A 26,933-nucleotide genomic window follows, 5' to 3' on the forward strand; every position below is an offset into this window, starting at 1 on the left:
GTTAATTTATGAAGGAATCAGTTGCATTTCCAGAAGCGTGAGCTCATTTTGGCTCCGTGGAATACAGATGATATGTGAATCACCAAGCATTTTGGGGATAGAGTTCTGATGAGCACTTCTGTCTTCTCTTAGACAAATCATCTTCCCATGGTTTAAATGGGTTTGGGAGAGGAGAGTTTATCTAAAGAGCAGTGTGGGGACATGGGTCTACTTGGAAGAATTGAAACCTGCAGACATGTCAACATTTTCCAGTTTTATAAAACATGACAAGGTAAACATTGCCCCTCTGCTGACTTCATTGCCTTTCTGTTCGGAAGGATCACCCATTTTTTTAAAATTAGTTTTTATTCCTTTATTTGTTTATTTTTGGCTGTGCTGGGCCTTCGTTTCTCTAGCTGTGGCGAGCGAGGTCTGCTCTCTGTTGTGGTGCACAGGCTTCTCACTGCAGAGGCTTCTCTTGTTGCAGAGCATAGGCTCCAGGCACATGAGCTTCAGTAGCTGCAGCTTGTGGGCTCCAGTGTGAGGGCTCAGTAGTTGTGGCCCACAGGATCAGTTGCTCTCCAGCATGTGGGATCTTCCAAGACCAGAGATCAAACCCATGTCCCCTGCATTGCCAAGCAGATTCTTATCCACTGTGCCATCAGGGAAGTTCCAGAAGGATCACCTTTGATCAGCTGTGAGCCATCCTAAGGAATCATTCAGCAGTCAGTTTATAGTTTATGTTATTAATGCCACTAGAAGTCATTCTACTAAATAAGATTAATGGATGTGGAAGTGAAAGTCGTTCAGTCGTGTCCAACTCTTTGCGACCCCACGGACTATACCGTCCATGGAATTTGCCAGGCCAGAATACTGGAGTGGGTAGCCATTCCCTTCTCCAGGGTATCTTCCCAGCCCAGGGATCAAACGCAGGTCTCCCACATTGCAGGTGGATTCTTTACCAGCTGAACCACCAGGGAAGCCAAGATTAAGGGATATGTATTAATAAAAAGTCATCCTTCAGATTACCCAGAGGTTACATCTAGCAAATAAAAAAGATTGTTTTATTTATCTGAATCAATCCTAAAAAATAGGCAGTCACACTTCTAAAGAGTTCTATTTATCAGCAAGGCTGAAATATTGTTTGGAGTGTTTGTTTTGTAATAGTTTGACACCGTTTACTTTTTCTGATAATGGGAAGTAGTTCCATGCTTCTTGTTTTTAAAAATTGTGAGGAAGCAAAATATAAGGAAAAAAATAAAAGTCACTTGTAATCATTTGGTTCAGAGAAAAATCAATATTGGTATCTGCAGGGTCTTACTGTCCAGATTTTTTCCGTATATCCTGCAAGAAATGTAATTCCCTAAAGGCAATAGGAAGGCTGTTTATTTATTTATTTATTTATTTTTGGCTGTGCTAGGTCTTGGTTGCTGCACACGGGTTTTCTCGAGTTGCGGCGAGTGGAGGCTACTCTTCGTTGAGGAGCACAGGCTTCTTGTCGCAGTGGCTTCCCTTGTTGCCAAGCGTAGGCTCTAGAGCACAGGTTCAGAAGTTGTGGCACACAGGCTTAGTCGCTCCAAAGCCTGTGGAATCTTCCCAGACCAGGGATCAATCCCATGTCCCCTGTATTGGCAGACGGATTCTTAACCACTGAACCACTAGAGAAGCCCAGGAAACCTGTTTATAGCCAGGCTAGTGAGAACTGTTCATAGTCAACAGTAAGAACTGTTATCATTCATTCATTCATTCCACAATATTTTCCTGGAGCCACAGCACCAAGGCAAGCCTAGGGATACAGTGATGGCGGGACTGGACCCACGTCCCTGCCATCAGGAAGCTGCCAGGAGAGAGGGACATAAGTCAGATGATCCCACAAAGGTGTGATGAATTCCATTCTGAACTGGGGCTCTAAAACAAAGAAATATGGAGAACAAAGAGGATTTGACAAAGGGAGACGGGAACAGCATATGCAAAGGTCCTGGGGTAGACCAAAGTCACTGAGAGAAAACCAGGGCGTCCAGGAGTCAGATCCGAAAGGAGGAGGGCTTAGTGACAAGCAGGCCTCCTTCACGTCACACTAAAGATTTTGCCCTTTATCTGAAAAGCGATGGAAGAAGATTTGAAGGACTGTAAGCAAGGCGGGGTAGGCTTCCTGGGTGTCGCTAGTGGTAAAGAACCTGCCTGCCAACACGGGAGTCATAAGAGACATGAGTTTGAGCTCATGGATTCTCGAGTTAGAGAATCCATGGACAGAGGAGTCTGGCAGGCTACGGTCCATACGGTAACAAACAGTCAGACATGACTGAAGCGACTTAGCACACCCGTGTGCAAGCAAGGAGGAGACCTGCCAGTGGCCATCCTGGATGCCATGTGCAGTGTCCCTTCCTCCCATTTTGTACACTCCGAAGCCTAAGCCTTGCTCAATTCAGAGTTAAACCTTTCAAATTATAATTTATGTGATTTGATGTGCCTTGCGAACTATAATTTTTTTAGAGTTGAATGTGGCTGTTATCTATAGTCTGCTGAGAAGGGGGCTCCTTTCTTCCAGAATAAAGAAATACCACAAGCCAACAGTTGGATTTTCCATTGGTATAAAGTGAAAGTGTTAGTTGTTCAGTTGTGTCTGACTCTTTGCAACCCCATGGACTGTAGCCTGCCAGGCTCCTCTGTCCATGAAATTCTCCAGGCAGGAATACTGGAGGGGGTTGCCCTTTCCCTGTCCAGGGGATCTTCCTGACCCAGAAATCAAACCTGGGTCTCCTGCATTGCAAACAGATTCTTTACCATCTGAGCCCCCATTTTGTGTAAGAGTGTATGAACACTCTATATAAGAGTGCTTGTTAAACATGGGCTCCTAGACATTCTGATCCCAGTGGGTTTGGGGTAAGGCCCAGGAATCTTCATATTTATATGCTCCCCAGGTTCAGGTCAGAGTGGGGTCCCCTGGAATTGGTTCCAGGACCACACTTTGGGAACTTTGTTCCCTTCCTGTCCCTTCTTGATCAGTGCTTCTTCCCTTCTGATGTTCTGGGAGCTCCTGCTTGTGTGTGTGTGTGTGTGTTATTTCAATAAAGTATGTTTTGAGGAAGAGAGAAGCGAAGGTTAAACAGTGAAGGGCTGACCGTGTAAGGACTCCCCGTTTAAGGGGCTCCCCCAGTCCCATCCTGGGGAGGTTCCAGGGTCCCCTAGAAGACTGAGCTGTAGGACAGCCCGTCATTTCAGAGCTGTGGCCAGGAGGGTGGAGGTGGAAGAGAGGGAGAAAGGACAGAAATGCCCGGGGGATGAAATGCTGATGCCCGCACCTCTAACCCTCAGTGACCAGCATCCTGGGACTACTCCTTCTCATGGGTGGAGCGATCTGTCCAGCCTGTGTCAGCGCTTCTCAGATGGGATCTGAGGCGCGCTCTCACACCGACCAGAATCCATACGACCAGGTGACTCTTGTCTCTGACCCTGGCACCTGCCGGTTCTGGGCTGCCTCTTAGAAAAGAACCAGAGTCGACATCATACTCTTTTTTATTTTTTTATTTTCTTACAAGACGATTCCATAAAAACATCTACTTCTGCTTCATTGACTATGTTAAAGCTTTTGTGTGGATCACAACACACTGGAAAAGTCTTAAAGAGATGGGAATACCAGACCACCTTACGTGCCTCCTGAGAAACCTGTATGCAGGTCAAGAAGCAACAGTTAGAACCAGACATGGAGCAATGGACTGGTTCCAACTTGAGAAAGGAGTATGTCAAGGCTGAATATTGTCACCCTGCTTATTTAACTTATATGCAGAGTATATCATGTGAAATGCCGGGCTGGATGAAGCACAAGATGAAATCAAGATTTTAGGGAGAAATATCAATAACCTCAGGTACACTACCCTTATGGCAGAGAGTGAAACGGAACTAAAGAGCCTCTTGATGAAGGTGAAAAGGAGAGTGAAAAAGCTGGCTTAAAACCTAACATTCAGAAAACGAAGATCGTGTCATCTGGTCCCATAACTTCATGACAGATAGGTGGGGAAACAATGGAAACAGTGAAAGACTATTTTCTTGGGCTCCAAAATCACTGCAGATGGTGACTGCAGTCATGAAATTAAAAGAAACTTGCTCCTTGGAAGAAAAGCTATGGCCAACCTAGACAGCGTATTAAAAAGCAGAGACATTACTTTGCCAACAAAAGTCCCTCTAGTCAAAGCTATGGTTTTTCCAGTAGTCATGTATGGATGTGAGAGTTGGATCATAAATGGGACTGAGCGCTGAAGAATTGATGCTTTTGAACTGTGGTATTGGAGAAGACTCTTGAGGGTCCCTTGGACTGCAAAGAAATCAAACCAGTCAATCCTATAGGAAATCAGTCCGGAATATTCATTGGAAGGACTGATGCTGAAGCTGAAGCTTCAATACTTTGGCCACCTGATGGGAAGAGCCGACTCATTGGAAAAGACCCTGATGCTGGGAAAGATTTAGGACAGGAGGAGAAGGGGACGACAGAGGATGAGATGATTGGATGGCATCACTGACTCGATGGACATGAGTTTGAGCAAGCTCTGGGAGACAGTGAAAGATAGGCAGGCCTGGTGTGCTATACTCAATGTGGTCGCAAAGAGTCAGACACGGCTGAGCAACTGAACAGTAACAACAAGCAAATTTACCAAGCATTTTTTCCTCTAAAAGAAATGTAAATTTATGTCTGTACAAAGATTTCTGACATCATCATCTTATTATTCTCAAAAAAGATTACTGGAATTGTCTGTTTATCTGCATTTCATGGATGGGAAGGTGCGTCTGCTGTGTCCAGGGACACGTATGGCTGTAACTCAGACGAGCGCGGCCATATTGCCCACCAGAGGTTCCCGGATGTGGTGTCCTGCCAGCAGTGGGGTCCCTCTCCCACTCCCCCCAGCATAGAGTGTTGTCCACCACTGGATCTTCGGTGATCTGCAGGGTGAAGTACAGTACCCGTGTCATTTTTGTTCACACTCTTATTCTGAGGGAACACCTGCACTTGGAGATATAAGGTGACAAGTGGACTCTCTGCGGGGAAATCCATGGAATGAAGCAGACCTAAGGAGGGTGCACTTGCCGACTCCCCGTCTGTGCCCCCCACCCGCCGTGTCATCCTACCTGGACTGCACTCCTATCCCACCCCGTTCCCCGCCCCCACCTGTCCTACCCCTGACTCCTGCCCAAGTGCTCCTAACTCTCGGGGTTCACCTGTCTGATCTCACCAGTCCTCGGGGAATTTTCGTGTCCCCTGTTTGAGAACTGGCAGCTGATTTCATCGGTCAGTTCCCACCACAGCGGTTGATGGGGCTGCTTTTTTCACTTGGAGGTGGAAGGCTTCCAAGAGGAAAAAGTTCAGACGAAAGGACTGGATCATAATCTCATCATTTTATTGTGATACAATGCACATAACATAAAATCTGCCATCTTAACTACTTTTTTAAAGTGTACAGTTCAGTGGCATTAAATATGTTTGCATTGTTGTGCAACCCGTCACCCCCATGCATCGCCAGAACATGTTTCATCCTGCAGAACTGAAACCCGGTCCCCGTGAAACCACTCCCCATCCCCCTGCCTCCCAGCGCCCAGCAACCACCATTCTGCTTTCTGTCTCTATGGACTTGACCACTCTGGGTGCCTCACAGAAGTACAATCATATAGTATTTGTCTTTTCACGACTGGCTTATTTCACTGAGTGAAGGAGAGGGAAGCCTGGCATGCTGCCGACCATGGGGTCGTAAAGAGATACGACTTAGCAGCTGAAAAACAAAAACAGTGAGCTCAAGGTTCATCCATGCTGTCGCGTGTATCTGAATTTCCTTCCTTTTTAAGGCTGAATAATATTTCATTGTATGGATTTGCCACATTTTGCTTATTCATTCATCTACCAGTGGACACTTGGGTTGTTTTTACCTTTTGGCTGTTGCAAACAATCCTGTGAACTTGGGTGTATAAATATCGCTTCACGCCTCTGCTTTCAGTTCTTTGGGATATATACCCAAAAGTATATCATGTGCTGGATCACATGATTATTTTATTTTTAGTTGTTTGAGGAACTGCCATGCTGTTTTCCATAGCAGCTGCACTAATTTACATCCTCACCAGCAGTGCACAGGGGTTTTACCTTCCCAACATCCTTACCAACCCTTGTTATTTCCTGTTGTTGTTGCTGATAGTAACCATTCTGATTGATGTAAGGTGAAAGAAAGATCATAATCTTTTGAATAGCATACAGAATACACAAAAGCTATAGCATATGTTTATGGACTGCTTACCATCTCTCATGACTTTATGTATCGTCTATGTATGTTCTATATATAGTTATAGAATTATATCCTCAAAACAAATCCTGTGCGGGTAAGAATTGCTCTTATCATTATTATCCTCAACTGAAGACGTGCAAGTGGAACTCAGAAAAGTTAAGGGACTTGCCCAAATCAGATAGCTAGCCGGGGGAGGTGGGGCTGAGTTTCAGACTTGGCTGACTCGAGCTTCTAAAAAAGAAGCTAAAAAGCTTTTTGCATCTAAATTTAGCTTTGGGAACATCTAGTATCTAAATATTAGAAATTCCTTGTAGGTTAACTGAGATGACAAGGTAAATTGGCTAAGCTAGGGAGATTGCACCCTGTGGAATCCAGGGTGGGGCTGTCAGTGAAACATGATAGGTGTAGTCTGCTGCTGCTGCTGCTAAGTCGCTTCAGTCGTGTCCCACTCTGTGCGACCCCGTAGACGGCAGCCCATCTGGCTCCACCGTCCTTGGTATAGTCTAGCGATCCTCATTCACGCCACAGACTGAGATGGCGCCATCTAGTGGGGGGTCTGGGTAAGGAGGAAATGTGTGTGCGTGCTCACACTGTGTCCCACTTTTAGCGACCCTATGGACTGTAGCCCGCCAGGCTCCTCTGTCCATGGGATTTTTCAGGCAAGAATACTGGGGTCGGTTGCCATTTCCTGCTGCAGGGGATCTTCCTGACCCAGGGATCGAACCTGAGTCTCTTGTGTCTCCTGCATTGGCAGGTGGATTCTTTACTACTAGTTCATTTCCAAGAGGCGCATTGGAGCTGTTACGTGAAGGCACAGCAAGAATCCCATCTCTTCTTTCCAAACTAGCCAGAGTAAGTTCTCTGCTCCCACTTGGATAACCTAGGATAGCCTTCCTCTTTTAAGATCACTGATTACATCTGCATGGTCCCTTTTGCCACATAATGGATTATATTTTCAGAGATCAGGGTGTGGGCATTTTTGAGTCAAAGCTGTGGTTTTTCCAGTAGTCATGTATGGATGTGAGCGTTGGACCATAAAGAAGGCTGAGCACCGAAGAACTGATGCTTTTGAACTGTGGATTGAGAAGACTCTTGAGAGTCCCTTGGACAGTCAATCCAAAAGGAAATTAACCCTGAATATTCATTGGAAGGACTGATGCTGAAGCTGAAGCCCCAGTACTTTGTCCACCTGATTTGAAGAACTGACTCACTGGAAAAGACCCTGATGCTGGGAAAGATTGAAGGCAAAAGGAGAAGAGGGCAGCAGAGGAAGAGATGGTTACATAGCATCACTGACTCAATGGATATGGATTTGAGCAAACTCTGGGAGATAGTGGAGGACAGATGAGCCTGGTGTGCTGCAGTCCATGGAGTCACAAAGAGTCAGACACGACTTAGTGACTGAACAACATCTTTGAGAGACCATTCTGCCCACCACATTAATACTGCCTCCTGCCTGGACCATTGCTATGGGAAGAAGCAGTGGGTCAACAACAGGGGCCATGGAGAAACATGGCTGGATGAGCTGGAGGGTGATAATATGATTATCAAGAATGGAGGGGGCAGGATTGTTGAATGAGCACCTCAGCATTCAGGAAGCCGCTGGGCAGGGTTGGAAATACACATCCAAGAGTCCAGGGGGTGGTGCAGCAGCCCCAGCCCATAGAAACAGACTGAGGAGGAAACAGATACAACCCTAGAACCCCGGGGAGCATCTGAGGGGAGAGGAGCCTGGCGTGGAGACCTGGAAGCAGAGAGCTGAGGGAGCCAGGAAGCTGTTGCTGGGTCGGGACGTTAATAACAGAGACAACTGATGGTTGCTGAGGGCTTGCTTCATGCCAGGCTCTGCTCTTTGCACTTTTGAGTATATTAACTCATTTCATCCTTAGGAGGTAAGGGCTGTAGTCTGCCCTAGTGAGGTCGCTGGGGCACCGATAGGCTGAGGATCCTGCCTGAGGTCACAGAGGCGGGCTGGGGCACTGGTACCAGCCTCTCTGGAGCCTTGCTCATCCCCAGGGCTCTCCCAGGGAGACCAAGAGGGAGGATCCAGCCGATGGGGAAGCAGAGAAGCTTCCTGTTTCATTCCACTCCCAGACTCGCCACCCCACCAGCCCCTGGCCATTTTCTTATATCCTTATTCTTTTGAAAACCCTGTTTTCCTACTATTTATGCACTCCATCGCTTTCTGAGGCAGTGAGAGGCTGGGGCAAGGGGAAAGACAGGACAGCCAAGAACCTAAAAGTTAAAAAGAAATAGATCAAACACATACACACACACATTAATTTCAAAAATATTTTCCTGCTACTTTGAACACTTCATCAAGCAGTGCCTTTTGTCAATTCTGTGAAGCCTAGCTTTTGAAACTCACTTTTACAGCTCAAGGAGCAACAGCAGAGAAGCAAAGACCCATGCCGTGGGCTGCCCAGCTGGAGAGCAGCAGCGGTGGGGCTTGAACTCCATGCTTTCCGACTCCAGAGCACATCCTCCTGCTCCCAATAGAGAACACTTTGCATTCGCTCTATGTTTTCTTCTAAAAACATATACATGCTTTTATATGTATTATGTCACCAATAACTTATAAGACTGTCCTAATGTTACCCTCATTTACAGATGAGGAAACTGAGGTATCACTTGCCCAAGGTCAGCCTGCTAGGAAATGGGAGAGCTGAACTTGAGCCCAGCTCTTAAAGCTGAATAATACTCCACTGCATGGACGGGTCACATTTTGCTTATCCAGTCATCAGTCAACGGGCACATGGGTTGCTTCCACCTTTTGGTAATTGTGAATAGTTAGTGTTAGTTGCTCAGTCGTGTCCGACCCTTTGCGACCGCATGGACTATAACCTCCCTCCATGGAATTCTCCAGGTCAGAATACTGGAGTGGGTTGGCATTCACTTCTCCAGGGGATCTTCCCAACCCAGGGACTGAACCCAGGTCTCCCCCATTGCAGGCAGATTCTTTACTGTCTGAGCCAACTGTGAATCATGCTGCCATAAACATGAGTGTACAGATATCTCTTCAAGGTCCTCATTTCAGTTCTTTTGGGTATATGCCCAGAAGTGGACTCGCTGGATCATATGATAATTTTATACTGAAATTTTTGATAAGCCACCATACTATTTTTCATATCAGCTGCACCATTTTACATTCTCAGCAGTGCCTAAGTGTTCCACTTCCTCCACATCCTTGCCAACACATGTCATTTTCCGTTGTTGGCTTGTTTTTGATGGTAGCCATCCAAGTGGTATGAGGTGATATCTCGTTGTGGTTTTGATTTGCATTACCGTAATGATTAGTAATGTTGCACATCTTTTCTGTTTGTTGGCCATTTGTGTATCTTCTTTGGAGAAATGTCTATTCCAGTTCTTTGCCATATTCGATCAGGTTATTTGGGGTGTTTTGTTATTGAGTTATAGGAGTTCTCTATATATTCTTTTAAAACTATTTATGTATTTATTTGGCTGTGTCAGGCCTTAGTTGTAGCACGTGGGATCTTTTGTCGCAGCACACGAGCTCTTCAGAGTGGTGCCTGGCCTTCTCGCTGGTTGTGGTGCTTGGGCTCAGTAGTTACAGCATGCAAGCTTAGTTACCCCATAGCACGTGGGATCTTAGTTCCCTGACCAGGGATCAAATCCACGTCCCCTGCATTGGAAAATAGATTCTTAACCACTGGACCACCAGAGAAGTCCCTGTATATTCTTGATGTGTGTGCCTGCTAAGTCTCTTCAGTCGAGTCCATCTCTTTGCAGCCCCATGGAGTGTAGCCCACCAGGCTCCCCTGTCCATGGGATTCTCCAGGCAAGAATACTGGAGTGGGTTGCCATGCCCTCCTCCAAGGGATCTTCCCAACCTAGGGATCGGCCCGTGTCTTTTACAGCTCCCGCATTGGCAAGCAGATTCTTTACCACTAACACCACCTGGGAAGCCTCATATTCTTGATATTAACCCTTTTTAAGTTACATGATTTGCAAGTATTTTCTCCCATTCTGTAGAGGGCCTTTAACCCTGTTAATTGTGTCCTTTGATTCATAGAAGTTTTAAATTTTTATATAGTTGAATTTATCTATTTTATTTTTGTTGCCTCTGCTTTTGGTACCATACCCAAAAAAGCATTACCAAATCCGATGTCATAAAGCTTTCCTCCTATGTTTTCCTCTAAAAGTTATATAGTTTTAAGCTATGAGTCTTTAGTCTATAGTCTTTGAGCCAGGCTTCCCCAGTGGCTCAGCAGTAAAGAATCCTCCTGCAGTGCAGGAGACTCAGAAGACACGGGTTCAATCCCTGAGTCAGGAAGATCCCCTGGAGGAGGAAATGGCAACTGACTCCAGTACTTTTGCCTGGAAAAATCCCATGGACAGAAGAGCCTGGTGAGCTAGACACAGAGAGTCGGACAGGACTGAGCAAGCACAGCAATAAGTCTTTGATCCTTTCTGAGTTACTTTTTGTATGCAGTGTAAGGTAAGAGTCTAACGTAATTCTTTTGCAGTTTTTCCCAGCATCATTTGTTGAAAATACTGTTCTTTCACCCACTGGATGATCTTAGTAGCCTTGTGGAAAATCATTTGATCATACATGCAAAGGTTTATTTCTGCCGAAACTCCAGTACTTTGGCCACCTCATGTGAAGAGTTGACTCGTTGGAAAAGACTCTAATGCTGGGAGGGATTGGGGGCAAGAGGAGAAGGGGACGACAGAGGATGAGATGGCTGGATGGCATCACTGACTCGATGGACATGAGTCTGGGTGAACTCCGGGAGTTGGTGATGGACAGGGAGGCCTGGCGTGCTGTGATTCCTGGGGTCACAAAGAGTCAGACACAACTGAGCGACTGATCTGATCTGATCCTGTTCCATTGGTCTATATGCCTGACCTTATGTTAGTATCACACTGTTTCGATTAGTATAGCTTTGCACCTATCAAAAGTAAGTTTTGAAATCAGTAAGTGTGAGACCTCCAACTTTTTATTTTTCACGATCGTTTTAGCTATTCAGTTCCATTGAGATTCCATATGAATTTTAGGATGGATTTTTCTGTTTCTACAAAAATTGCTATTGGGATTTTGATAAAGATTGCATTGAATCTGTAGATCCTTCTGGGTAGTAATGGCATCTTAAACAATATAAGTCTTTCAATCCATGAATACAGGGTGTCTCTCCATTTATTTGTCTCTTCTTTAATCTCTGCCAGCAACACTTTCTAGTTTTCAATGTATACATCTTTTACCACCTTGGTTAAATTTATTCTAAAGTATTATTCTTTTTGATGCTATTTTAAATGAAATTATTTCCTCTTTTAATTTAACTTTTAAAAAGTTTTTGGCTGCGCTGTGCAGCAGGTGGGATCTTAGTCCCTGACGTGATCAAACTTGGGCCCCCTGCAGTGGAATTGCAGCATCTTAGCACTGGACCGCCAGGGAAGTCTCTGAAATTATTTTTTTAATTTCCTTTTCAGATTGTTCATTGTGACTACATAGAAATAAAACCAGTGTTTGTGTGTTGATTTTGTATCCTACCACTTTGCTACTGAATTTCGTTTCTTAGTTCTAACAAGGTTGTTTTTTCATGGACACTTTAGGGTTTAGTACATATAAGATCATGTAGTTTCTGAACAGAGATCATTTTACTTCTTCCTTTCCAATTTGGATTCCTTTATTCCTTTTTCTTGCTTATTTGGTCTGGCTAAGCCTTCCAGCAATTTGTTGAATGGAAGTGGTAAAAGCAGGCATCTTGTTCTTGATTTTAGAAGAAAAGCTTACAGTCTGTCACTTTTGAGTATGATGCCACCTGTGAACTTTTCATATTTGGCCTTTATTATGTTGGAGTAATTCCCTTCTATTTCCTTTTTGTTGAATGCTTTTATCAGGAAAGAGTGTTGCATTTTGTCACATGCTTTTTTATATCAATTAAGATGATCACTTTTTTTCCTTCTTTCTGTTAATGTGATATTACATGGATTGATTTTCATATGTTGAACCATCACTTCTTCATTCCAGGAATCAATCCTATCTGGTCATAGTGTATGATCCTTTTAATGTACTGTTGGCTTCAGTTTGCTCATATTTTTTTGAGGATCTTGATATCAGTGTTCATAAGAAATATTGGTCTGTAGTTTTCTTGTAGTGTCTTTGTCTGGTTTTGGTATCAAGATAATGCTGTCCTCTTCACCTTTTGAGTCTCAGCTTCTTCATCTCTAAATTGGAGATAATAGGACCCCTGTATAGGGCTAACATACAGATTAAATGAAAGAATGCACACAACATGCTTCAGCAGGGCCCCGTTCACAGGAAGTTCTCAAAATATGTTAGATGATGATGACGATAATAATAAATAACAGTTTATCTCATGGTAGGACAGCTCAACAAGATGGAGCTTATACAGTCAGTCTGCATCAGCAGCAGGACTTCTGTCCGATAGGAGCATTTAGCAATTTTCCAAGTAAAGGGAACAAGTGATATTATAGGGGAGAACTAGGAAGCTCTTGCCTTGCCTAACATGTGGTAGAGGCTCACGCAATTTTGTGAAGTCATTTAAAACTTCCTGCTTGCTTTGATTTCTTAATAATGGCTTGTCAGCTTTTGGGGAACTGAAAGTAGTAAAGCCTGGGAAGAGAAAAGCAAAATGGAACACACAGAATTTCTCTTACTCATGGGAAATACTAGAGGTCCACAGGACACAAAGATCAAGGGGGATGGTGATGATGATGATATGGCTGGCATTTTCCAAAGAACTAATGTGTTTCCATGTTTTTTTAATGCCTTATTTTTTTCTAGCAGTTTTAGGAAATGGATCAGATAATTCAGAGAGTCCCCATATATCCCACCTCACCCAACACACACAGTGTCCTCTGTTATTCACATTCTGTATCAGTGCAGAACATTTGCTACAACTGACGAACCAATATTGATGTGTTACTGTTAACTAAGTCCACAGTTTACATTAAGACTCACTTTTTCTGTTGTACATTGTTTGGTTTTGACAAATGTGTGGTGACAAGTCTCCACCATTATAGTATTGTACACAATAATTTCACTGCCCTAAAATCCCCGATTCTCCTCAAGCCCCTGGGCCCCTGGCAAGCACTGATCTTTTTACTGTCCCTATAATTTTTACTTTCTCCAGAATTTCATACAATTGAAATCATACAGTATGTAACCTTCTCAGACTAGGTTTTTTGTCTAAGCAATATGCATTTAAGATTCCTTCATGTCTTTTTGTGATTTGATAACTCATTTACTTTTAATCACTACTATTTCATGGTATAGATGTACTATAATTTGTGTATTCATTTACCTTTTAAAGGATATCTTGGTTGCTTCCAGTTTATGGCAATTACAAATACAGATGCTATAAGCAATTAGAAATAAAGATGCTGAAAGCACATATCCAAAATAAATGAGTCTTGGTGGATATAGAGAACAGACTCGCAGTTACCAAAGGAGGGGGTTGGAAGAGGGATGGAGTGGAAGGTTGGAGTTAGCAGACGTAACTATTAAATATGGAATATATAAACAATAAGGTCCTACCACATAGCACAGGAAACCATATCCAACATCCTATGATAAACCATAGTGGAAAAGAATATTTTAAAAGACTGTATATATGTATAACTGAATCACTTTGCTGTATAGCAGAAAGTAAATAACACTATAAATCAATGTAAAATAAATAAATGAGTCAATAAGAAAACAAACATCCCAACTTAAAACTGGGAAAAAGATCTGAAGAGATACCTCAGCAAAGAAGATATGCATGGACTTCCCTGGTGGTCTAGTGGCTAAGACTCTGGGCTCCCAGTGTAGGGGGTCTGGGTTCAATCCCTGGTCAAGAAACTAGATCCCTCATGCTGCACTAAGACCTGGTACAGCAAATAAATTAATATTTTTTTAAAAAGATATACAGATGTAAAATAAGCATATGAAAAGATGTTAAATATCATATGTCATTAAGGAATTTCAAATAAACATGAAATATCTCTTCATTTATTTAAACTACTTTGATGTCTTTCATCAGCATTTTATAGTTTTCTTCATATAGCAAAGTATTTTATTTGAATAAATAAATTTATACTTAGTGAATAAAATTTATACTTAGGTTTATTCCTAAGCATTTCTTTCTTTCTTTTTTTTTTTTTTTTTGATGCTAATGTTAAGCTTTGGATCACAATAAACTGTGGAAAATTCTGAAAGAGATGGGAATACCAGATCACCTGACCTGCCTCTTGAGAAACCTATATGCAGGTCAGGAAGCAACAGTTAGAACTGGACATGGAACAACAGACTGGTTCCAAATAGGAAAAGGAGTACGTCAAGGCTGTATATTGTCACCCTGCTTATTTAACTTCTATGCAGAGTACATCATGAGAAACGCTGGACTGGAAGAAGCACAAGCTGGAATCAAGATTGCTGGGAGAAATATCAGTAACCTCAGATATGCAGATGACACCACCCTTATGGCAGAAAGTGAAGAGGAACTAAAAAGCCTCTTGATGAAAGTGAAAGAAGAGAGTGAAAAAGTTGGCTTAAAGCTCAACATTCAGAAAACTAAGATCATGGCAGATGCCCCATCACTTCGTGGGAAATAGATGGGGAAACAGTGGAAACAGTGTCAGACTTTATTTTTTGGAGGCTCCAAAATCACTGCACATGGTGATTGCAGCCATAAATTAAAAGATGCTTACTCCTTGGAAGGAAAGTTATGACCAACATAGATAGCATATTAAAAAACAGAGACATTACTTTGCCAACAAAGGTCCATCTAGTCAAGGCTATGGTTTTTCCAGTGGTCATGTATGGATGTGAGAGTTGGACTGTGAAGAAAGCTGAGCACTGAAGAATTGATGCTTTTGGACTGTGGTGTTGGAGAAGACTCTTGAGAGTCCCTTGGACTGCAAGGAGATCCAACCAGTCCATTCTAAAGGAGATCAGTCCTGGGTGTTCATTGGAAGGACTGATGCTGAAGCTGAAACTCCAGTACTTTGGCCACCTCATGCGAAGAGTTGACTCATTGGAAAAGACTCTGATGCTGGGAGGGATTGGGGGCAAGAGGAGAAGGGGATGACAGAGGATGAGATGGGTGGATGCCATCACTGACTCGATGGACTTGAGTCTGAGTGAATTCCGGGAGTTGGTGATGGACAGGGAGGCCTGGTGTGCTGCGATTCATGGGGTCGCAAAGAGTCGGACACGACTGAGCGACTGAACTGAATGTTAAGCAGTATTGTGTTTTTAATTTCAAATTCCAGTTGTTCACTGTTGGTTTATAAGATAGCAATTGACTTTTGCATATTAATCTTGTATCCTGAAACCTTGCTATAATTGCTTATTAGTTCCAGGAGGGCTTTTTGTCAATTCTTTGGGATTTTCTGCATAAATAATCATGCAGTCTACAAAATGGGAAAAAGATCTGAACAGACACCTCACCAAGAAGATTTTTTTTCCTTCCCAATCTATAATGTTTTATTCTCTTTTCTTGTCTTCTTGCATTAGCTATGACATAAAAGACAATGTTGAAAATGAGTGGTGAAAGGGGACATCTTTGCCTTATTCCTGATTTTAATTGGAAAGTTTTTAGTTTCTCACCATTAAGTATGATGTTAGCTTTTAGGGTTTTTATTGATGTACTTTACCAGGTTGAGGATGTTCCCCTTCATTCCTAATTTGCCAAGGGTTGTTGTGGTGGTATTGTTGTTTTATCATGTGGACTGTGCTTAGTCGCTCAGTCGTGTCCAGCTCTTTGCAACACGTGGCCTGTAGCCATCCAGGCTTCTCTGTCCATGGGGATTCTCCAGGCAAGAATACTGGACTGAGCTTCCATGCCCTCCTTCAGGGGATCTTCCCAACCCAGGGATCAAACCCAGTTCTCCCACGTTGTAGGCAGATTCTTTACCATCTGAGCCATGAGGGAACCCACCAGGTTTATTATGAATGGGTGTTAAATTTTGTCAAATGCTCTTTTTTCAATCTACTGATAAGGCAATGTGATTTCTCTTTTTTACATTATTGATGTGATAGATTACATTGATTTCCAAATCTTTGCATACCTGGAATAAATCCCACTAGATTGTGGTGTATAATTCTTTTTCTATGTTATTGGATTCAATTTGCTAATATTTTGTTGAGGATTTTTCATCTTTCTGGAAAGGAAGAACTGGTCTGCAGTTTTCCTGTCTTGTAATATCTTTATCTGATTTTGATATTAGAGTAAGGTTGGCCTCACAGAATGCATTAGGGAATATTCCCTCTTCTATTTTCCAAAAGAGATTATAGAGAACTGATACAATTCTTCATTTCAGTTCAGTCACTCAGTTGTGTCCGGCTCTTTGTGACCCCATGGACTGCCACATGCCAGGCTTCCCTGTCCTTCACCAAGTCCCAGAGCTTGCTCAAATTCATGTCCATCCAGTCAGTGATGCCATCCAAATATGCTCTGTCAAACGCTTCTCCTCCTGCCTTCAATCTTTCCCAGCATCAGGATCTTTTCCAGTGAGTCAGTTCTTCACATCAGGTAGCCAAAAAGTATTGGAGTTTCAGCTTCAGCATCAGTCCTTGCAATGAATATTCAGGATTGCTTTCCTTTAGGATTCACTGGTTGGCTCTCCTTGCAGTCCAAGGGATTCTCAAGAGTCTTCTCCAACACCACAGTTCAAAAACATCAATTCTTTGGTGCTCAGCTTTCTTTATGGTCCAACTCTCACATTCATACATGGCTACTGGAAGAACCATAGCTTTAACTAGATGGACCTTTGTTGGCAAAGTAATGTCTCTGCTTTTTAATATGCTGTCTTGGTTGGTCATAACTTTTCTTCCAAGGAGCAAGTGTCTTAATTTCATGGCTGCAGTCACTATCTGCAGTGATTTAGGAGCCCAAGAAAATAAAGTCTGTCACTGTTTTCATTGTTACCCCATCCATTTGCCACGAAGTTATGGGACCGGATGCCATGATCTTAGTTTTCTGAATGTTGAGTTTTAAGCCAACTCCTTCACTCTCCTCTTTCACTTTCATCAAGAGGCTCTTTAGTTCTTCACTTTCTGCCATAAGGGTGGTGTCATCTGCATATCCGAGGTTATTGATATTTCTCCCGGAAATCTTGATTCCAGCTTGAGCTTCATCCAGCCTGGCATTTCACATGATGTACTCTGCATAGAAGTTAAATAAGCAGGGTGACAATATACAGCCTTGACATACTCCGTTCCCAATTTGCAACCAGTCTGTTGTTCCATGTCCAGTTCTAACTGTTGCTTCTTGACCTCCATACAGATTTCTCAGGAGGCAGGTCAGGTGGTCTGGTATTCCCATCTCTTGAAGAATTTTCCACAGTTTGTTGTGATCCACACAATCAAGGAGATCCAACCAGTCCATTCTGAAGGAGATCAGCCCTGGGATTACTTTGGAGGGAATGATGCTGAAGCTGAAACTCCAGTACTTTGGCCACCTCATGAGAAGAGTTGACTTGTTGGAAAAGACTCTGATGCTGGGAGGGATTGAGGGCAGGAGGAGAAGGGGACGACAGAGGATGAGATGGCTGGATGCCATCACTGACTCGATGGACGTTAGTCTGAGTGAACTCTGGGAGTTGATGATGGACAGGGAGGCCTGGCGTGCTGCAGTTCATGGGGTCACAAAGAGTCGGCTGAACTGAACTGACACGATCAAAAGGTTTGGCGTAGTCAATAAAGCAGAAGTAGATGTTTTTGTGGAACTCTCTCACTTTTTCACGGAGAAGGCAATGGCACCCCACTCCAGTACTCTTGCCTGGAAAATCCCATGGATGAAGGAGCCTGGTAGGCTGTAGTCCATGGGGTCGCTAAGAGTCGGACACGACTGAAGCGACTTAGCAGCAGCAGCAGCAGCTTGCTTTTTCGATGATCCAGCTGCTGCTGCTGCTAAGTCACTTCAGTCGTGTCCGACCCTCAGCAACCCCATGGACTGCAGCCTACCAGGCTCCTCCATCCATGGGATGTTGGCAATTTGATATCTGATTCCTCTACCTTTTCTAAATCCAGCTTGAACATCTGGAAGTTCATCGTTCAAGCACTGTTGAAGCCTGGCTTGGAGAATTTTGAGCATTACTTTGCTAACATGTGAGATGAGTGCAATTGTGCTGTAGTTTGAACTTTCTTTGGCATTGCCCTTCCTTGGGATTGGAATGAAAACTGACCTTTTCCAGTCCTGGGCCACTGCCGAGTTTTCCAAATGTGCTGGCATGTTGAGTGCAGCACTTTCACAGCATCATCTTTTAGGATTTGAAACAGCTCAACTGGAATTCCATCACCTCCACTATCTTTGTTCATAGTGATGCTTCCTAAGGCCCACTTGACTTCGCATTCCAGGATATCTGGCTCTAGTCCAGTGATCACACCATTGTGGTTATCTGGATCATGAAGATCTTTTTCATATAGTTCTTCTGTGTATTTTTGCCACCTCTTGTTAATATCTTCTGCTTCTGTTAGGCCCATACCATTTCTATCCTTTATTGTGCTCATCTTTGCATGAAATGTTCACTTAGCATCTCTAATTTTCTTGAAGAGATCTCTAGTCTTTCCCATTTTATTGTTTTCCTCTATTTCTTTGCATTGATCACTGGGGAAGGCCTTCTTATCTCTCTGTGCTATTCTATGTAATTCTGCATTCAAATGGGTATATCTTTTCCTTTTTTCATTTGCCTTTTGCTTCTCTTCTTTTCTCAGCTACTTGTAAGGCCTCCTCAGACAACCATTTTGCCTTTCTGCATTTCTTTTTCTTGGGGATGGTCTTGATCCCTGCCTCCTGTACAATGTCATGAACCTCCATCCATAGTTCTTCAGGCACTCTGTCTGTCAGATCTAATCCCTTGAATCTGTTTTTCATTTTCACTGTATAATCGTAAGGGATTTGATTTAGGTCATACCTGAATGGTCTAGTGATTTTCCCTACTTTCTTCAATTTAAGTCTGAATTTGGCAGTAAGGAGTTCATGATCTTTCCTGAATATTTGGTAAAATTTACCAGTGAACCCACTCAGGTCTGGTACTTTCCATTTTGAAAGGTTATTCATTACTGATTCAAATTCTTTAATAGATATGAGTCTATTCAGGGTATTTATTTCTGTTTGTGTGAGTTTTGGCAGATTGTGTCTTTCAAGGAATTGATCCACTTCATTAAGTTATAAAATGTGTGGATATAGAATTATTCATGCATTGCGTGCATGCTCAGTCATATCCGACTCTTTGCAACCCTATGGACTGTAGTCTACCAGACTCCTCTGTCCATGGGATTTTTCCAGGCAAGAATACTAAAGTGGTTTCCATTTCTTACTCCAGGGATCTTCCTAACCCAGAGATGGAACTCATATCTCTTGCATCTCCTGCATTGGCAGGTGGATTCTTTACCACTGTACCACGTGGGAAGCCCCTCAGAATTCATAATATTCCTTTTTTATCCCTTCACTGTCCATGGGATCATGGCCTGTCTTTCATTTCTGGTTTTAGTAATTTGTATCTTCTCTCTTTTTCTCTTGATTATCCTGGTAGAGGTTTGTCCATTTTGTTGATTTTTTTTTTAAAGAAAACTCTTGATTTTCCTGTCCTGTATTGTTATTTCATTCATTGCTTTTTTTTCTTCTGCTTTCTGTAGGCTTGTATTGGTCTTCTTTCTCTAATTTTATAAGGTGGAAGCTTATATTACTGATTTTAGATCTTTTTTCTTTTCTGATATATGATATATCTTTCTTCTTTTCTGATAAATTTATATATATATAAATTTCCCTCAAAGAGCTGCTTTCACTGCATCTTGCAAATATTCATAGGTTGTATTTTCATTTTCATTTAACTCAAGATAATTTGTTTTATTTCTTATGAGACTTCCTCTTTGACCCATCTGTTGTTTAGAAATGTGTTGTCTAATCTCCAAATATTTGGGGATTTTCCATCTATCTTTCTGGTATTGGTTTCTAGTTTAATTCCAATGTGGTCTGAAAACAGTTCAGTTCAGTTGCTGAGTCATGTCCGACTCTTTGTGACCCCGTGGACTGCAGCATGCCAGGCCTCCCTGTCCATCACCAACTCCCGGAGTCCACCCAAACCCATGTCCATCGAGTTGGTGATGCCATCCAACCATCTCATCCTCCATTGTCCCCTTCTCCTCCTGCCCTCAATCTTTCCCAGCATCGGGGTCTTTTCAAATGAGTCAGCTCTTTGCATCAGGTGGCCAAAGTATTGGAGTTTCAGTTTCAACATCAGTCCTTCCAATGAACACCCAGGACTGATCTCCTTTAGGATGGACTGGTTGGATCTCCTTGCAGTCCAAGGGACTCTCAAGAGTCTTCTCCAACACCACAGTTCAAAAGCATCAATTCTTCGGCGCTCAGCTTTCTTTATAGTCCAACTCTCACATCCATACATGACTACTGGAAAAACCATAGCCTTGACTAGATGGACCTTTGTTGGCAAAGTAATGTCTCTGCTTTTTAATATGCTATCTAGGTTGGTCGCAAAGAGTCAGACATGACTGAGTGACTGAACTGAACCAAACTAGGTTGGTCATAACTTTCCTTCCAAGGAGTAAGCGTCTTTTAATTTATGGCTGCAATCACCATCTGCAGTGATTTTGGAGCCCCCCAAAATAAAGTCTGACACTGTTTCCACTGTTTCCCCATCTATTTGCCATGAAGTGATGGGACTAGATGCCATGATCTTAGTTTTCTGAATGTTGAGCTTTAAGCCAACTTTTTCACTCTCCTCTTTCACTTTCATCAAGAGGCTCTTTAGTTCTTCTTCACTTTCTGCCATAAGGGTGGTGTCATCTGCATATCTGAGGTTATTGATATTTCTCCCAGCAATCTTGATTCCAGCTTTTGCTTCTTCCAGCCCAGCATTTCACATGATGTACTCCGCATAGAAGTTAAGTAAGCAGGGTGACAACGTACAGCCTTGACGTACTGCTTTCCTGATTTGGAACCAGTCTGTTGTCCATGTCCAGTTCTTACTGTTGCTTCCTGACCTGCATACAGGTTTCTCAAGAGGCAGGTCAGGTGGTCTGGTATGCACATACTTTGTGTAATTTCTGTTCTCTTTACATCTGTTGATGTTTTGTGGCCAAGAATGTGGTCTATTTGGTGAGTGTTCCACATGAGCTCGAGAAGGATGTGTGCTTGGTTGTTGGATGAAGTTGTGTGGCTGTCTGTTAGATCAAGATGATTGACAGTGCTGTTCAGTTCAACTTTATTCTTACTAATTCTCTGTGGGCTGGGTCTGCCCATTACTGATAGAGGGCTGCTGCGGTCTCTAGCAGTCATGATGGATTCGTCTGTTTCTTCCTGCAGCTCTATCAGTTTTTGTCTCCCATATTTTGATGCTCTGTTGTTGGGCACATGTAATGATGGACTGTTACATCATCTTAGAGAATCAATCCCATTATCATAATATAACACCTCTCTTTATCCCTGATAACCTTCCTTGCTTTAGTCGATTCTATCTGAAATTAATGTAGCTACTCCTGCTTTCTTCTTGTGATTCAATATTTAAAAGTCAAAGTGATTGGTAGGAATTTGCGAAGTGGGTAAGGGCACAGCCATTTGAATCAGGCAAACCTGGGTACAAAGCCAGGCAAGTCAAGCTGGTTGACTGTGGGCACACTTCATCATTCTGTGCCTCAGTTTCCTCATCTAAAAAGTCAGGAACTGTCAGACCTACTGCATAGCGCAGGGAACTATATTCAGAATCTTGTACTAACCTGTAATGAAAAAGAATATGAAAAAGGATATATATTATGTGTGTGTGTGTGTAATGTAATCACTTTGTTATACACCAGAAACTAACACACATTGTAAATCAACTATCTGTGCTGTGCTCAGTCGCTCAGTCGTGTCCAACTCTTTGTGACCCCATGGACTGTAACCCACCAGGCTGCTCTGTCCATGGGGATTCTCCAGGCAAGAATACTGGAGTGGATTGCCACACCCTCCTCCAGGGAATCTTCTCAATCCAAGGATCGAACCCATGTCTCCCACATTGCAGGTGTACTCTTTACCATCTAAGCCACCAGGGAAATGTTTAAATGAGGCAGTGCCCCTTTGGATTATTGTGAAGATGTGGGATGTATATATAATATAAGTGGGATGTTAATATGGATTTCTAAGTCCAAGTACTCTGTATGAAAGTTGAGTGAGGCACTCTGAGAATTAACTTAGAAAATAATTGCGAAGTCTCAGGCTGGAGTGGATGGCTCATAGGCAGCGTGCTGAAAAGACAGAAGACTTCACATATGCCCTGCAGCCCATAGTCCAGGGCACCCAGGCGGGTGGAATGTGATATTTCTTCCTTGGTGCTGAGTTTTGCTCACTCTTATTTGAAATTGCATAGGAGCCCTCTGCCCCCACGGCCAGTTCACTGTCTGAAATCCCTTTCTTTTGGGCGGCAGTGTGGTCACACCAGGGCCCCTACTGAAAACCAGATCATCTTTGGTTAGATAAATTCTGATTAGCTTTTAAGAAGCACTAGAAATAATTAATCACATGGGAAAACCAAGGCTTTTAAAAAGTAGTTATAAAACCTGTTGTGGGATTTTCCTGGTGGTCCCATGGTTAAGATTCTGATCTTCCAATGCCGGGGGCGCAGGTTCAATCCCTGGTGGGGGAACTAGATCCCATATGCCATGCCAAAAATAAAGAAATTAGTAGGCTATAAATTAACAAAAAAGAAAAAAGATGAGAAAATAAAATTTAATGAACAGAAAGATTGTAAACATAGGAAAAAGACTGGAAGGATGTGAATCGCTGTGTTCAGACAGTGCCTGCCTCTGGGGAACAAGAGTCTAAGTGATTTTAATGTCTTCTGTATGTTTTTCTCTAGCTCTCATTTTCTGCATTGTTAAGAAAAACGTGTTATTCTAAAAATGAATGGAATGAACAAATGAAAACAACAATCATTATAAAACCTCCCCTTCACTTTAACACTTGCAGTAAATAGTTGAGTCACTTGCCAGCTGACCTTTCTGGTTTGTGTTGGGCCATTTATGCTGTCTTGCCATTTAGGACAACCCAAAGTATACTCATGTGGGATCATAGAAATACAGACTGGCCAATTCCTGACCAGTTCCTCCAAGTTCCCTCTTGCCTGTCTGTGGTGCCTGACTCCCTGTCCAACAACTTGGGCACCTATTCTGGGTCTGGTGTCAGACAAAGCCCATGGCCCTCTGTTCACTCGCTGTGTGGCCTTAGGCAAGTCACGTAACCTCTCTGAACTTCAGCATCCTCCTTAAAAGGAGGACTGCAGTGACCATCCAGTCAGATGAAGCCATTAGCGCATTGAGGCACCCAGTGTCAGTAGCACTAGTAAGCATTAAGCCCCGCCTCGTTATTCCCGCTTTCCTGGCTCTGACTGTCCCCCTCCTCCGTTGCAGTCTGCAGACATCGACAACCATCACGCGCTCATCGAATATAATGAGGCTGAGGGCAGCTTTGTTCTCCAGGACTTCAATTCCCGCAGCGGTACCTTTGTCAATGAGTGCCACATTCAGAACGTGGCTGTGAAGCTCTTACCGGGAGACCTCTTGAGGTTCGGGACTGGAGGGCTGACCTACGAATTGGTCATCGAAAACCCAGCCTCGGTGAGTCCAGGCCCCTGCGGGGTGGAGGTTGGGTGACAGAGGTACCTTCTGTGCAGCTCGGGGCTCAGATGCGGCCAAAGGTGGAGCTTGTCCAGAGCGCATTACTTTGCCCTCAGCTACACACACCCTGGCAGCCACAGGACCCAATTCTATGAAGGTCAGACCCATCCGGTGGGTCCCAGGGAGGAGCGAATCCCGGCGCCCTCTACTGGGAATTTCTCAGAATTACAGCAAGAGTCGCCTAGCAACCAGCCCAAAACTAGTGCATTTTCCTGAAAAGTGAAGCTTGCAAGCAGAGATGGAAAGCAGGTGTGTGCTTTTGAAGATGCAGAGATGGATGCTTCATTTTTAGGCAGATCAGTGCTCTACAACTTCCCAGCTTTGAGACCTTGGCCAGGGTTCTTTGCATGCTTGGGTCTGGGTATTATCAACGGTGCAGGGCATTGAGAGAGTATAGAAAGGGTTAACAGCCTTGTTAGGAAGGCCAGAGGTCCCCAAGTGGCAGGAGGAAATAATCTGCAAATGGTAGACGTTTTTTTCCCCTTCTCTTTACAAAATTAAAACTCAGCATTCAAAAAACTAAGATCATGGCATCCAGTCCCATCACGTCCTGGCAAATAGTTGGGGAAACAATGGAAACAGTGACAAACTTTATTTTCTTGGGCTCCAAAATCACTGTAGATGGAGACTGCGGCCATGAAATTAAAAGACACTTGCTCCTTGGGAGAAAAGCTATGACAAACCTAGACGGCATGTTGAAAAGCAGAGACATTACTTTGCCAACAAAGGTCCCTCTAGACAAAGCTATGGTTTTTCCAGTAGTCATGTATGGATGTGAGAGTTGGATGATAAAGAAGGCTGAGTACCGAAGAACTGATGCTTTTGAACTGTGGTGTTGGAGAAGACTCTTGAGAGGCCCTTGGACTGCAAGGAGATCAAACCAGTCAATCCTAAAGGAAAGCAGTGCTGAATATTCATTGGAAGGACTGATGCTGAAGCTGAAACTGCAATATTTTGGCCACCTGAGGCGAAGAACTGACTCATTAGAAAAGACCCTGATGCTAGGAAAGATCAAAGGCAGGAGGAGAAGGGGACGACAGAGGATAAAGATGGTTGGATGGCATAACCGACTCAATGAAAATGAGTTTGAGCAAGCTCCCAGAGATGGTGAAGGACAGGGAAACCTGGCGTGCTGCTGTCCATGGGATCACAAAGAGTCGGACACAACTGAGCGACTGAACACCAATACAAAATTAAAGGAGGTTTCTTCTAATCCTGTGTTTCATGGTGACACCTGGTTATGCCTGAACTTAACTTTTCTCAAACCTTGAAGTAACCAATGTGTTTTTCTTATGGAAATGTTTTTCTTAAGCTGTGCTAATGAAACTATGTATTTGCTTTGGAATCTGCCTTTCTTCAAGATTCATGTCAATGGTTTGATGCCCAGAGATGACACCCCTGGTTCCAATGCTGTCTCAAAACGCATGTTGTAGGAGAGGGGCCTGGTGAAACTCTCTCAGTCTTGAGGTGTTTCTTTTATCTGATTAGCAGTTTGCGGCTTCCCTGGTGGCTCAGAGGATAAAGCGTCTGCCTGCAGTGCAGGAGATGTGGGTTTGATCCCTGGGTTGGAAAAATCCCCTAGAGCAGGAAATGGCAACCCACTCCAGTATTCTTGCCTGGAGAATCCCATGGACAGAGGAGCCTGGCGGGCTACAGTCCACGGGGTTGCAAAGAGTCGGACACGACTGAGCGACTTCACAACAGGTATAAAATGCCTTGCCTACAACTAGCAAGGGGGCACTCTTTCTGTCCCCTTCTGATGTCTGTTTCAGAAGCTTTGTCTATCCCTTTTATATTTTTGTTGGTTTGTTTCATTTATTTTAATTGGAGGCTAATTACTTAGCAATATTGTGGTGGTTTTTACCATACGTTGATGTGAATCAGCCACGGGTGTACATGTACTTTGCTACACAAAAGCTCCGAGTGATCAAGTCCTGTCTCTGGTCCCAGATTGACTTCCTCTCCTTTGGAAACAGCGAATCCCAGTGTAACTCACTGCTCACGACCATAACCCTTCAGTATCTATGTGTAAAAAGTCAAAATTAGTGTCTGGTGGAAATAGACACTCCACACCTGGTAACTGTCCTCACACCTTGGATCAGAAATGTTCCTGGATCAGGACCTAAAGTATGGCCCCGGGTTAATCAGAACGTAACCCAAAACTCGCCCATCAAAGCTCAGTAGGGAGACAGGATGGAGGGTGGTTAGCAACACGGGCCTGGGTCAGAACCCCAGCTCTGCCCCTGGCGCACTCAGTGTGCTCTTGCACAGGCCACTGGACTCCTCAGAACCTCCATTTCCTCACCTACAGATGGGGCCAATGGCAGTAATGTCTTTGCAGGCTTGTCTCAAGGACTGAAAGAGATGGTTATAACTGCAAAGCCCCAGCCCAGTGCCCGGTCCTTGGGAGCACGCAGTAAACGCCTGTCGTGCGTGTCCCAGAGAGACCGTGTGCTCATCTCACCCCCGCCACCAAGAGTGCTGCGTGGACTGAGACCCCCTCGGTGTAAAATCCTTTCTGGGACGAGACTAGATAAAAATAAACAAAGCTTAGAGACTCTGGACAGACTCCTGGGGTGTGGGTCCCATAGGCAGCCCTAAATACTCACTCTGAGATCAGCAGCGTCCCTCGGGCTTCAGGGGCAGTGACGCCACATCCATCACGTTCAGCCTTGCAGATCTGGGACAGTTTTCTTCCAGTGCTGCCCAGCCTCCTTTTCCTCCTTGGACCAGTATTAAAGGTGCTCTCTGGTGAGATACACCAGGGTCCTCTGGCCGCCCTGAGGAGGGGCTCCTGACCCTCATGTGTTGATCCAATCAAGGATCCTCTACACGGGTTCTGGGGATCCCCTCATCAGAACCATGTGGGGAGCAGACCCACAGTGCAGATCTGAGGCTCAGCCCAGGCCTAAGGACTCATACTTAGGGTTCCCAGATAAAATACAGGATGCCCAGTTAAAAAACAGGTGTTTTTTTATACATGTGTGTCCCAGATATTGCAAGGAACAACTTATGCTAAAAGAAGTTATCTGGTGTTTGTCTGAAACTCA

The 26,933-nt window shown here is 43.7% G+C and overlaps 1 protein-coding gene across 23 annotated transcripts in view; it reads left to right on the top strand.

Moving 5' to 3' along the window:
* The window catches only part of FHAD1 (forkhead associated phosphopeptide binding domain 1), a 166,035-nt gene that overhangs the window by 9,714 nt on the left and 129,388 nt on the right, over window positions 1-26,933 (top strand). For all 23 annotated transcript variants that reach the window (XR_015143255.1, XR_015143258.1, XR_015143257.1 and 20 more), the window contains exon 3: window positions 23,617-23,823. Coding sequence is in view for 14 of the 23 variants with exons in the window: in XM_086343810.1 (XP_086199936.1) it covers window positions 23,617-23,823 (207 nt within the window). In the remaining 9 variants the exon portion in view is untranslated. The remainder of the gene's footprint in view (window positions 1-23,616; window positions 23,824-26,933) is intronic.

The sequence above is a fragment of the Bos grunniens genome, chromosome 16 (assembly GCF_055505025.1).
Source record: "Bos grunniens cultivar Pamir isolate PY7600 chromosome 16, Bosgru_T2T1.0, whole genome shotgun sequence".
Lineage (NCBI taxonomy): Eukaryota > Metazoa > Chordata > Mammalia > Artiodactyla > Bovidae > Bos > Bos grunniens.